This window comes from Melospiza georgiana, chromosome 10, assembly GCF_028018845.1.
Source record: "Melospiza georgiana isolate bMelGeo1 chromosome 10, bMelGeo1.pri, whole genome shotgun sequence".
Lineage (NCBI taxonomy): Eukaryota > Metazoa > Chordata > Aves > Passeriformes > Passerellidae > Melospiza > Melospiza georgiana.
In genome coordinates this window covers 8,652,320-8,664,243 of record NC_080439.1, presented here as the reverse complement: position 1 = coordinate 8,664,243, position 11,924 = coordinate 8,652,320, and the positions used below count along the sequence as shown (strand labels likewise).

Below are 11,924 nucleotides of genomic sequence, written 5' to 3'. Positions count from 1 at the left end.
TTGGGGGCTGGTAGGTGAAAAGGACAAGTGATGCTTTTGTTTCCATCTGTGCCAGTGCTGCAGATCCCTGGAGAAAGGAGGATGCTCTGGGCTTTCCTTGGGGCTGCAGCTGGGATGAACTGAACTCAGTGGAGTGTGCCCCAGCCCCCTGTAAGTCAGGCTCCTGTGCCCCAGCCAGGCTTAAGAGAATCTTGGCCATCCTTCCTTGCACTCACCTGAAAAAAACTCAAACGACAATTTCTGCTTTTAGCTTGGCTTTTGGTGGCAGGGGCCAAGGTGGGAGCTGTATGGGGTAGCTGAGTCAGTAACTGCTGAGCAGCTGGAGCTGCCTTGGCTCAGTCCCTCTGCCTTCAGTCTGACCAGGTCAGGATGTCCAAGTGGTCATTCCCCATCGGTGGATGAAAAAATTCAAACCCAAACCCCAACCTGCAGTGTCTTGTGGTTTAAAAGCAGAAACTTTTTAAAAGAGAAGAAAAAAATTCCAAGTCGTCCCAAACCCCGTTTCCCTGGGCGCCAGGACGAGCAGGGGCTGAGCGGGGTCCAGGCCCGTCCCGGTCGCTCCCGGTTGCCGCCGAGCCGGCACGTGGCGCCGCGAGCACCACACTGGCCCCGGCGTGCGCAGGCGCAGTCGGGCCCGGACTACATCTCCCGGCGGCTCCCGCGCCATGGCGGCCGCCCGCCTCCTTCCCGGCAGCGCCCGCCGTCCCTTCCGGCTTCGAGCGGCGGCGGCGGCTCCGCGGGGCGGGCCCGCCCCGCCATGGCGTCCTGCGCCGACATCCTCCGCTCCGAGTTCCCCGACTTGGACGGCGAGCTCTTCGCTTACGTGACGGGTGAGCGGCTCCCGCCTGCCCGCTGTGGCTCGGCCTCCCGCGGCGCCGGTTGTCGCGACACCTCCCCGCTGTGGCGGCAGCGCCCGAATCGCGACAGGCGGCGGGGAGGGGTGCGGTGGGGGGACCGGGAGGTGCCACCTGTCGCGACAGCGGCGGGGTCTGCAGCGCCGTGTGCCCGCAGGGATCCTGCACGGCGGCGGGGCGGACTTCGAGTCGGTGGAGGAGCTGGAGGAGGCGGTGGGCGCTCTGCTGCGGGAGGTGTCGCAGGACACCAAGGACGACGGCGCCATCAGGGAGATCTGCCAGCGCCTCTTCAACACCCTGCAGCTGTAAGGGTACCCCGCGTCCCCTCGCACCTCCTCACCCCACTCACGCGCCTCACCCTCCTCCTCCTCTCCGCAGGGACGAGGGCCAAGCCCAGCGCTGCAGCCAGGTGTTGCTGGATGCCCCCATCCAGCTTTCCCAGATCACCGATGGATACGGTGAGTGATGCCTTCGGCTCACGCCCTGCCATTGGGGTGCTGGAGCTCGGGAGGGCTCGGGGCGCTGGGGATGCTCTCCTGACCTTGGGAAGGGAGCCTCAGGCTCTCCCCCACAGGCACACATCTGTTTCCCGTTGTGCTGCTGAGCTCCGGGCAGCAGTGCCCAGGGGTGAGCTGGGGTGAAGGTGGAGGTGGAGAGATGCCCTTTGCTCCCCTCATGCTGTCAGGGGAGGGATCAGTCGTGTCTGGGCATGGGTGGTCATTGAGGCAGGGCTTTGCAGAGCCTCCCTGGCACACGTGCTCACCAAGCCCAACCCCACCGTCTCCTTGCAGGCGACGCCAGCGCGGATCTGCTGCCGGGGCTGCTGCTGAAGAGAGGCCAGAGCTCGGTGAGTGAGGGCTGTGCCCTTCCTTGTGGGAGCAGCTGGCACGTGGGGCTGCAGGTGCCCTGCCCTGCTCCAGTCCAGGTTGCCCTTGGAGAGCAGCCAAGGCAGGCAGCAGCCTGGTTAGGAGTATAGCTGCAGGGGGAACTGCTCCTCCTTGTCAAGCTCTCTATAATTTGGGGAACTCTTGACCTTGATCTGGTGAAGAGGCTCCAGATGACTTAGTAGCTTATTAATCTGACGAGATCTGTTTTGCTGTAATTTCTTAGTGAACTCTGACTTTTGCAAGGACCTTTGGCTCCTACAGCAAATAGGATGTCCCTGAATGACATCTTGAATATTCAGCAAGGGGTAAAGCCGTGCTTTAATTGCAGGAGAGGGAGGTGTTACAGGTGGAAAGTTAGCAGAGGGCTGCTGCAGGGATATTTTAAGCTCTAGAGCCAGGTAGATTGTTGTGGTTTGGGAAATAAGATCAAGAGCAGAGAAGTTTGGAAGTAGTTCCACTCCATGACCTGAGGAAATCAGGATGTCTGTATTGATGGAATGTGTAGCTGCTCAGGAGCAGCCTTGGCTTGCTGTCTGTGTTGGATGTGCCAAAATCTGAGGATGGGTGAGGTGCAGGTGTACATCCACCAAGCAAGGATAGCAGTAGCTCCACAGTGTGGGCAGTGTCATTGCAGGCTGGTCCCTCCCAGAGCTCCCTTTCCATGGGTTAATGTGTTGAGGATGAGAACCCTTCACTTGGAGGCTGAGACCTAACACAATTCCCACGTGTCTGAACAGGAGTCTTTACCAGAAACTGGCAGCTCTGGCTGGTTTTGGCACCAAAGTTGTTACAGCTGGATTCACTTTCCAGCTCTCATGTCTGCAATTCAAAAAAGAATCTTCAGAAAAATTGGAGATGATTCTGAGCAGGCCTGGGGAGGCCTGTCAAGCTTTGCAGGACATGTCTTACTAGGAGATTCAGAAAGCTGGGTATGGTTTACAGAGTGACTCTGTCTGTAGGTGTGGAGTCACAGCTCTAGCAACAAGACTCTCTTCAGTGTGCCATGCAGGTCTCTAACGTGCTCCAGTGCCTGCAGAGTTGCTTAGAAATACCTAGGAGTGCTCTTGGTCAGCCACAAATATTTGACTCTGTGCAGGAATAAGCTGGAGTGGGCTGAAAGCCTGGCCAAGACCAGAAGCCAGGTTTAAACACTTGGCGCCTTCTTGCCTTCAGGGTTAATTAAATGCTTTTTGTCTCTGATCCACTGCTCAAGAAGAGTTTGTTCCAAAATGGCTAACGTTTAACGTGTTGGAAAGGGAAACACCTCAAGGTGCACTTCAAGGGTGGGTGCAGGGTACGCCAGAAGAGGCACTGGGATGGTAGGCTGCTGCTGTTGAAGTGACTTGGCTGATCCAGATCCCTGGAGCTACAGATACTGACTGTATGAGAGGGTCAGTCAAAACCACTGCCTTGCTGAGGCAAAACTTGTGTATGAGCTGTTGATTTAGGACTTCATTCCTGAGGTAGCTTCCTGGCCTGATTAGCCTCCTCAAAATATGGTTGGATCTGTCCCAGTTTCCCTGTCCTTCCTCCCTCCCTTTCTTCCAGGCTTGAGAGGTTGATTGATCTTTTTTCTCCCAGAGCTGGGCTTTGGGGGTTTTTTGCTGAAGATGCTCTGTCTTCTTCAAACTCTGTTCTGTGTCCCAGATGGTGAATGCCAAGAAACTGGAGAAGGCAGAAGCCAGGCTGAAAGCCAAGCAGGACAAGAGGCTGGAGCGGGATTCCCTGAAGTCATCTGGCCCTGTGTGAGTGTGCAGGGCACTTTGAACATCCCCATCCTGCTCTGCTGAGCATGGCTGGGATCTGGCTGTACCAGAGCTTTCCTGTTGAGCCCCCTCTCTGTGTTCTGCCTGTCCTCAGAGTCCTTGAGGAGGCGTCTGCCAGCCAGGCTTCCAGCAAGAAGGAGACTCGCATGGAGTCGTCAGGCAAGAACAAGTCGTACGACGTGCGCATCGAGAACTTCGACGTGTCCTTCGGGGAGCGGTGAGTGCACTGGGGACTGGGACAGAGCCTGCCTGGGATTCTGGACCATGGGGGATTGAGGCTGGGTTGGAGAGCAGTTGAGAAGTTACAGAGGGTGTGGCAAAGATCAGGCAGCGAGGTGGGCACTGACCCTATTGGCTTTGGGCAGCAAAAGCCTGTGATTTTTGCTTGGCTGCAGCACAGCCTAAAATACAGCAGGGTCAGGTGGCTGCCAGTTATCCCCTCTTCATGGGACAGTCTGAGCAGGGAGCTGCCTGTTCCTTGCTGCAGTGTCCTGCTGACGGGAGCAGACCTGAACCTGGCCTTCGGGCGGCGCTACGGGCTGGTGGGCAGGAACGGGCTGGGGAAGACCACGCTGCTGAAGATGATCGCCAGCCAGAGCCTGCGCATCCCCTCGCACATCAGCATCCTGCACGTGGAGCAGGAGGTGGCTGGGGATGACACACCAGCGCTGCAGAGTGTGCTGGAGTGTGACACCACTCGTGAGAGCCTGCTGCGGGAGGAGAGGGACCTGACAGCCAAGATCAGTTCTGGCAGGTGAGGGCATCCCCTGGATTTCCAGCCCTTCTGTGGCCTCTTCACCACAAGGTCTCATTCTGAGGTCTGTCCTTTCCAAAGCCAGGCTCTGGAAGGGATGGGCTGTATCTTCCCCACCTTAGTCCTGCCTGGGGAGATCAGCGTCTCCCAACACTCAAACCCTGACTTGGTGAGTCCCACACACTCCTCCTTTTTCTGCCCTAGGGGAGAAGGGACAGAAGGTGCCAGACTGTCAGAGATCTATGCTAAGCTGGAGGAGATTGAGGCAGACAAGGCCCCAGCAAGGTGAGACAGCCCTGTGAGCACTGCTGTGTGTTGGCATGGCCAGGGCTGAGCAGTGGTTTGGGGTATGGAAGGGTCATGGTGTAGCCCTGGGATCCAGCATGTGGGGATGGGGTTTTCCCTGCTTTTCTTCTTGTCTCTTCTCTGTCACAGCTCTGCTGGTTTAGGAATAGTTGAGCTTTCTGCTGAAGCTGGAGGGATTTTTTTTCCCCCCAAATTTCTTGTATTGTTGCTGCTGCTGCCATCTGACCTCCCTAGGTACTTGGTGCCTGGGGAGCATTTTTGGGATGGTCGTGGTGGTGTGACTCTCTTCCTGGCCAAAGAGATGAAAACTCTTTGCAGATCTCCTGGGATTTCATGTGGATGCTGTGCCCTGCTGGGCTGCATTTCCTAGCCAAATGCTTCTCTGGGGTGTGCAGGGAAATTTTCCTGCACCAGAATGGCTTTACAGTATGCAGCAGAGATCCCTTGGTGGTTGTGGGTCTCAGACCTCAGACTGTGCCCTGCCATTGGATGCTGTAGCTGGATTCCAGTTCTCTCCCCTTTTCCCCAGGGCGTCCGTCATTCTTGCTGGGCTGGGCTTTAATGCAAAGATGCAACAACAGACAACCAAGTAAGTTTCCAAACTTTGGGCACTGAGGCAGTAACGAGGTTGGGGAAATGTTCCAGTTGAGCCCCCAGGCACTGCTGTGGCTGTAAGGAAGAGCAAGGGTTTATTTTTGCCCATCCAATGTGGTCTTCTGCCCTGGGGGTGCCTGTGGTCTCCTGCCACCTTCCTGCTGGACCTCAGATCTTGTGCTGTGCCTGAAATCTCTGCAGGGACAAGTTGTCTCTGGGTGACAGCAGAGCCAAAAGAGCCATGGGGGAGCAGGGATCCTGCAGGCAGGCAAACACAATGGTTCTGTGTTGGACAGTAACCCCTCTCTGCATCTTCTCTCCTCAGAGAGTTTTCTGGAGGCTGGAGAATGAGACTGGCCTTAGCCAGAGCCCTGTTTGCCAGGTTGGTGTCCAGGCTTTCATGCTCTGGGGTTAAGCCTCCTTGTTGTCCGTGCTGCAGGGGTGCTGCCTGGGGGCCCTCTCAACCCAGGCTCTTGAGGTGGGGGGTGTTGGAGGCACTGCAGCTCTGTGTCTGTGATGAGACACTCTGCACTGACCCTGTGCCCCTTCTGCTTCTGATACCCATGTCTTGTTTTCCCCAGGCCAGATCTCCTTCTGCTGGATGGTAAGTTGATACTGTGAGTCTCCCTCTGACACTGCTGTGCCTGCCTGTGCCTTTCCTGGGGTTGAGAACATGCCATGGCCTTTATCTGCCTGCTCAAAATAGCCCTGTGTGATGGGCTGGCCTGGCAGCACAGTTGGCAGCAGTGGCACGGGGAATTCTGCCTGGGCAGCAGCTCTCACTGTGCTCAGCAGATCCTTGACCTTTGCTCCAGCCAGGTGATCTGCATGTCATCCTGCCCCAGGTTTTGTTCCCTTTCCCTTGCTAGTCCCTGGAATGCACCCTGGCTGCCAGTCTGTGCTGGGGGAAGCCCCTTCACTGCAGAGCATGCCCAGGTTGGGTTGGGAGTTTGGGTGAGATGCTGCTGTGAGGAGCATCCCTGCCTGAGCCTCAGCCCCCGTGCACACACGGCATTACACTCTACACACGTCCCCAGAGCTGGGCAGGGAACGTCTCCAGGCAGGCTCTTTCCTGCCCAGTGCAGATCACTAACCTTTCCTATGCAAAAAAAGTATAATCCAGCCATGCCCATCCCTCCTGACCTCAGTGCCTTTTCCCCTTCCCTCAGAGCCAACGAACATGCTGGATGTGAGGGCAATTCTGTGGCTGGAGAGCTACCTACAGGTATGGGGGGGAGAAGACCTTGATACAAAGAAAGGGTGAGGGAGGGACACGTCCTCACCTCCCTGGGTGGTGGCACCAACCCCCGAGCTCTGGCTTGGTGGTGCTCAGCCTCCCTCGTGCTGTCTCCTCCAGACCTGGCAGTCGACCATCCTCGTGGTGTCCCACGACAGGAACTTCCTGAACGCGGTGGCCACGGACATCATCCACCTGCACTCGCAGCGGCTGGACATGTACCGGGGGGACTTTGAGAACTTCATCAAGATCAAGGAGGAGAGGCTCAAGAACCAGCAGCGAGAGTACGAGGCCCAGCAGCAGTACCGTGAGCACATCCAGGTACTGGGAGGAGCCAGTGGAGCTGGGGCATTCTTCTCCCAGCCTTGTCCCTCTCTCTCTGCCTTGCTGCTGTAGGTTTGGCCGTGAGCAGGGTGGCTGATGCTGAAGGGGATTGAGGCTCTCTGATGCTTTCTCTCCCCAGGTTTTCATTGACCGCTTTCGCTACAATGCCAACCGGGCGTCCCAGGTCCAGAGCAAGCTCAAGCTGTTGGAGAAGCTGTGAGTGCCTGTCCTGCTCCTCTCTGGAGGTGGGAAAGGGGCACTGCTCATGGGAAGAAATGGAGGTTCCCAGGGAACCTGGCAGATGCAGTTGTGGTTTGGGCTTTTTGGGTGCCTGTCCCTGGTCCAGAGGCTTTGGTCAGGATGAGGTGCCACAGAGCTAAAGGCTCTACCTGGGCTTTTGGTGTGGGAGCAGACCCACAGTGCAGAGCACCTTGGTTATATGTTTCCTCTTCTTTCAGGCCAGTGCTGAAACCTGTGGACAAGGAATCTGAGGTGATCATCAGGTAAGTGTCCCCTGAGCCATTTTTGGAGGGCCCCTGGCTCCATTTCTGACATGAGGTTCTCCAGGGTGCTGTCCCAGCTGGGACAACCACCCCTTTGTGTGGGCCAGTTTTACTCTGACAGGGAGACCAGACAGGTCTCCTCATTCAGGCTGGGTTCCCTCTTGGGGCCAGGGCTACAAGTCTTTGTTGCTTTTTCTTGACCATCCTTCCCTGAGGCCCTGCATGGCAGGGAGCCCTCCTTGTCAGCTGGGAGGTTGTTCTGGGTGGTTGGGAGTCTCTGAAGTTCCTGGCCATCTCTCTCCTGTTCCTGCCTCCTCAGGTTCCCCGATGGCTTTGAGAAGTTCTCCCCCCCAATCCTGCAGCTGGATGAAGTAGATTTTTATTATGAGCCAAGTCACTACATCTTTCATTCCCTCTCGGTGTCTGCCGACCTGGAGTCCCGCATCTGTGTGGTATGTGGGATTGCAGAATAATGGAGGCTGTGAGGGATCTTGGGAGGACCCTGCTCAAAGCAGGGATAGCTTTGATTATAGGTCAGGTTGCTCAGGTCCTTGTCCAGTTGAATTTTGGATGATTCCAGGGAGGACCATTTCTTCCATTCAGCTGGGTCCCATCAGAGCATTTTGATCATCCTCATTTTGAGGAACACTGGGACATTTTTCCTAGTACTGCTTAGAACCTGTGATTTCATCCTTTTACTGGATACCTCTGGGAAGAGACTGGATCCATGTACAACTCCTGTTAGACGACAGCAGCATGTAGTGGGGGCCCTGCTGTTGGATGGGGCAGCAGACACTGTGCTTGCAGATGAGGCTAGGACTGGGTAATCCTTAGGCTTGAGAGTTGGAGAGGGAACATCTGGCACTGCTGCCAGTGCTGTTTGTCAGTGATAGAAATGCAGCTTCCTGGTACACCATTTGTGCTCTGTCCTGCTCCCCCTCATCATCTGCCAGAACTGAAATTCCCTGATCATTGCCTCCCTCTCTAAAGTGCCTTCATGGATTTCACATTCTTCAATGCTGTTGCTGCTTCTCTAGGTTGGGGAAAACGGAGCTGGCAAGTCAACCATGCTAAAGATCTTAATGGGAGAGCTGGCACCAGTCAGAGGGATCAGACATGCTCACAGGTACCTGGTTGGAAGGGCTGGAGGACTGGGAGGAATGGTGCAGCTGGGGGACACACATGTGCCCCCTTATGACACTGCAGCTATGAATGCTATGTTTGTAGGGTCTGGTACCAGCTCCCAATTGTTCTTCTCATTCTGCAGAAACCTAAAGATTGGTTATTTCAGCCAGCACCATGTGGATCAACTAGACTTGAATATCAGTGCTGTAGAGTTACTGGCAAGAAAGTTCCCAGGTGAGTTTTTGTTGATCCCAGAGGTCTCCTGTGCTGTGCATGGAGGAGCATTGATTTGTCCATGCTCCTGGGCAGAAGGCTCTGTCCCATCAGTGCTTAAGGGTCACTGCCAACGCTGAGATAACTCCCCTAGTCCAGCCAAGTTCATTCATCAGCCCTGAGAAGCAGGGGTAGCGGGTAGTCTGCAGATCTTAGGCTGGTGCCAAGTTTTGGGGGCAGATGAGCTGCTTCCCTCCTCATAGGATGAGCACTGGGTGCCCCTTTCTCAGTTTCCAAAACCTCAGGTTCCTTCCTGGTTCCTTTCTCCATTACTTGACACAGTGACAGGGACTTGGGAGTAGCATCACTCGCTGTCAGTCACCAGCCCTGCAGCTCCTGTCCCAATTGTGTCAGTCAGGTTTTCCCTGCACGGGAGGGAATTGCCTGGAAGTGCTGCTGATCTCCCGTTTGCTGGCCTGGCAGAGGCTGTCCAGCTGTGGCCCTGTGTCACACCAGGTGTGCCATAGCTGTGTTGTGACCTGATCCTGCAGGGAAGACGGAGGAGGAGTACCGGCACCAGCTGGGGAGCTACGGCATCTCGGGGGAGCTGGCCGTGCGCCCCGTGGCCAGCCTGTCCGGGGGCCAGAAGAGTCGGGTGGCCTTTGCCCAGATGACCATGCCCTGGTAATGTTCTCCCCAGTGCTGTTCATTTTCACATGGCTTCATCCCTGGAGCTTCCTTTACCAGGAGTCTGCTTCATCCATCATCCAAGGACTTTCTGCTACCCCACAGAAGCCTTGTCCTTGTCCTTGTCCTTGAGGGTTTTTATGGAGAGGGAGGTGTCACCCTGGGGGGACTGTGGAAGGAGGCAGGTGGGCTCACAGGGATAAGAGGTGTGGGCAGTGCCAATCCTGGGGTCAGGCACATGCCAATGGCTGTGGCTCTAAGCAGCTAAAGCAGCAGTCAGGGTGCATACCCAGCCTGTTTCACTGCATCCTCAGAGCTGTTTTCTCTTCCAGTCCAAACTTCTACATCCTGGATGAGCCAACAAATCACCTGGACATGGAAACCATTGAGGCACTGGCAAAGGCACTGAATAAGTTCCGGGTAAGGTTCTCCCAGCATCATCCCTTGTTTTTCTAACACCTCCTGCAGCCGCCAGCTCAAGTTACTTGGTATCTCAGCCAGAGGTGGATGGTGAAATACCAGCAGTGACTTCAAGTCTGGGACAGAATTTGGGAAATCAGTCACATGTCTGCCTTAGCCATCCATCCTGGTGGCTTGTTTTCATGATGGCTTTGGCTAGGAGTGGCTGAGAGGGGCAGTAGCAGCCCAGAGAGCACCTTGTCCCATCCTCACCTCCACTCTGGCTTCTCATATGCTGTGTGCAGCTCCCAGCCTTGCCTTGAGGCCACTCAGATCTTCCATAGGCACATTTTATGCCTGATCTCCCAAGACTCAGCCTCCAGATACTACTGTGGTCAACCTGGATCTCACTGGTTGTTGCTCAGGATGGGGCAGTTTTCCTGTGACAGAAAAGCTTAGCTGAGGCTGCTCAGGGCCCTGCCCAGACACCTTTTCACTGTTACTGACTTTGTGTGGATTCTCCATCCTTGAAGTTGTTGGAGACCTGGAGAGCCAGTAACAAACCTTGCACTTGCCTTCTGAGACAGGAGATTAAATATGTTACTACTGCACATGGCTCCTCCATAGGTGATCTGTCTGTCCCCCTGAAGGGAGAAAAAGCTGGCATGAGCTCCCTGCCATTAAAATACTGTTAAGTTTTCCTGGGAGCTGATGGAAACCTGAAGTGCTGGGTACAGGCTAGAAGAGGCACAAGGTCTCCGTGCCACCAGTCCTGGGTTATGCTCCACTGAGTTCCCAATTTTCCCAATTGTGTATTGACAGGGTGGCATAATCCTGGTGTCCCATGACGAGCGCTTCATCCGCCTGGTGTGCCAGGAGCTGTGGGTGTGTGAGAACGGCACCGTCACACGCATCGAGGGTGGCTTTGACCAGTACAGGGACATCCTGAAGGAGCAGTTCCGCAAGGAGGGTTTCCTATAAGGCAGGTGGGAGCCGGACTGCGCCAGGGGCTGGAGGGCAAAGCTCGGCCACCTCGGCTTCCATCCCAACTGTGCCTGGCAGAGCGCCGAGGACGCTGCTGCCCACATGGACCGTCAGCCATGCCATCAAACTGCCACCTGAGCTGCTCTCCCCTCCCGGGGCCGGCTGGAAGGACAGCGTGGAGCAGGAGCCCGGAGTGCGTGGCCAGGGGCACGCCAGGGCTCTGGCACTGGCCAGGGCTGTGCCTGGCACCGGGCACACTGGGAAGGCTGTGCCTGGAGCTGCTGCTGTGCCGAGAGGAGGGAAGGCAGAGCACCCTGGCCCTCGGTTTAACTCCGTGCTCTGCAGGGCAGAAGAGCTGTTCTCCGTGTTTCTTCGCTTCACCCTCTGCCTTTTTCTTTCTTTGTTTTTTTGTTTAATTGCCTGAGCACTAGTCCGGCTCCATCACATGCCACTGTCCTCCCTGCTGCCTTGGAGGGAAATGAGGCATTTGCTGCTAAAAGTGACCCCTGCCTCTTCCCCAGCCCCCCGATGCCGGGGCTTGCTTACGTCTGTAGTGCCAAGGGAGCCAGAGCCCGGTTCTGCCGGGCGTGCTCCCTGCTCCTTTCCCTGTGCTGCTGCCGGCACCGCCTCGCTGCCTGCCTTGCCTTTGAGCCGGCTCGGGGGTGACTGCCCTGGGTGGGCTGCCCAGCATCCCTCCCTGCCCACCCACACAGAGGCTGTGGTGTAAATAAACCCGGGATGCAGTGGGTGCAATGCTCTCCTTTCCTTGGGGGACTCTGGGGCTTGATTTTGGAGGGGAGGGGGGGATTGTCCTGCCTTTACCTCAAGCACAAAGCTGGGGAGGGGGAGATGGTTTCCAGATTATTCTCTGTGAGTTAAATGGCAGCTCTGTGGTGCAAGTGAGGCTGTGACCTCCTGGATGGAGCGTGCCAGTGTCCCGCTGGGCAGTGGGAGACAACCAGCCACCTTTCAGGGCATGGAGCTGGTGTGAGGCTGGGTTGGATGTCAGCTCTGGAGGGTACCGGATCCATTTGTGGTTTTAGGGGGAAATGGGCCCAGGGTGGGCAGGAGGAAGGGGGCAGAGCTTTAAATTACATTGAGCAGGGAATGGGGATGTGTTTCTGGGTGTCAGAGAGGAACCAGGAAACATCAACACCTTAGGAAGCAATGGGGTAATACCCATAAATTGTCTCCAAGGAATTATTAGGCAGGGCTTCTCCCAAATGGTAAAAGGCCCCCAGCTGAAGTGTCTCCACACCAAAGCATGCAGCATGGGTAACAAGCAAGAGGA

General features: G+C 56.1%; 1 protein-coding gene across 2 annotated transcripts; it reads left to right on the top strand.

Moving 5' to 3' along the window:
* Positions 1-733: 733 nt before the first annotated feature.
* ABCF3 (ATP binding cassette subfamily F member 3) lies at positions 734-11,380 on the top strand. 2 transcript variants are annotated; one of them, XM_058030972.1, is made up of 22 exons: positions 734-830; positions 1,012-1,159; positions 1,233-1,312; positions 1,646-1,701; positions 3,389-3,486; positions 3,602-3,724; positions 3,995-4,261; positions 4,466-4,546; positions 5,097-5,156; positions 5,487-5,543; positions 5,743-5,765; positions 6,331-6,386; positions 6,519-6,719; positions 6,862-6,938; positions 7,181-7,225; positions 7,545-7,677; positions 8,263-8,351; positions 8,493-8,584; positions 9,115-9,247; positions 9,583-9,670; positions 10,472-10,635; positions 10,712-11,380. In XM_058030972.1, the coding sequence occupies exons 1-21, from the start codon at positions 758-760 to the stop codon at positions 10,628-10,630; spliced, it is 2,139 nt and encodes a 712-aa protein (XP_057886955.1). In that variant the 5' UTR covers positions 734-757; the 3' UTR covers positions 10,631-10,635; positions 10,712-11,380. The 2 variants fall into 2 exon arrangements, with proteins under 2 accessions (XP_057886955.1, XP_057886954.1); XM_058030971.1 differs by having other exon boundaries at positions 10,472-11,380.
* The last annotated feature ends 544 nt before the right edge of the window (positions 11,381-11,924 follow it).

What these genes read in the sequence shown, in the direction of transcription:
- ABCF3 (XM_058030972.1), top strand. Translation starts at nt 758, where the DNA reads ATGGCGTCCTGCGCCGACATCCTCCGCTCCGAGTTCCCCGACTTGGAC. An exon ending in ACTGGCAAGAAAGTTCCCAG is followed by an intron (nt 8,585 to 9,114) that starts GTGAGTTTTTGT and finishes CTGATCCTGCAG; the next exon opens with GGAAGACGGAGGAGGAGTAC. An exon ending in GCCCAGATGACCATGCCCTG is followed by an intron (nt 9,248 to 9,582) that starts GTAATGTTCTCC and finishes TTTCTCTTCCAG; the next exon opens with TCCAAACTTCTACATCCTGG.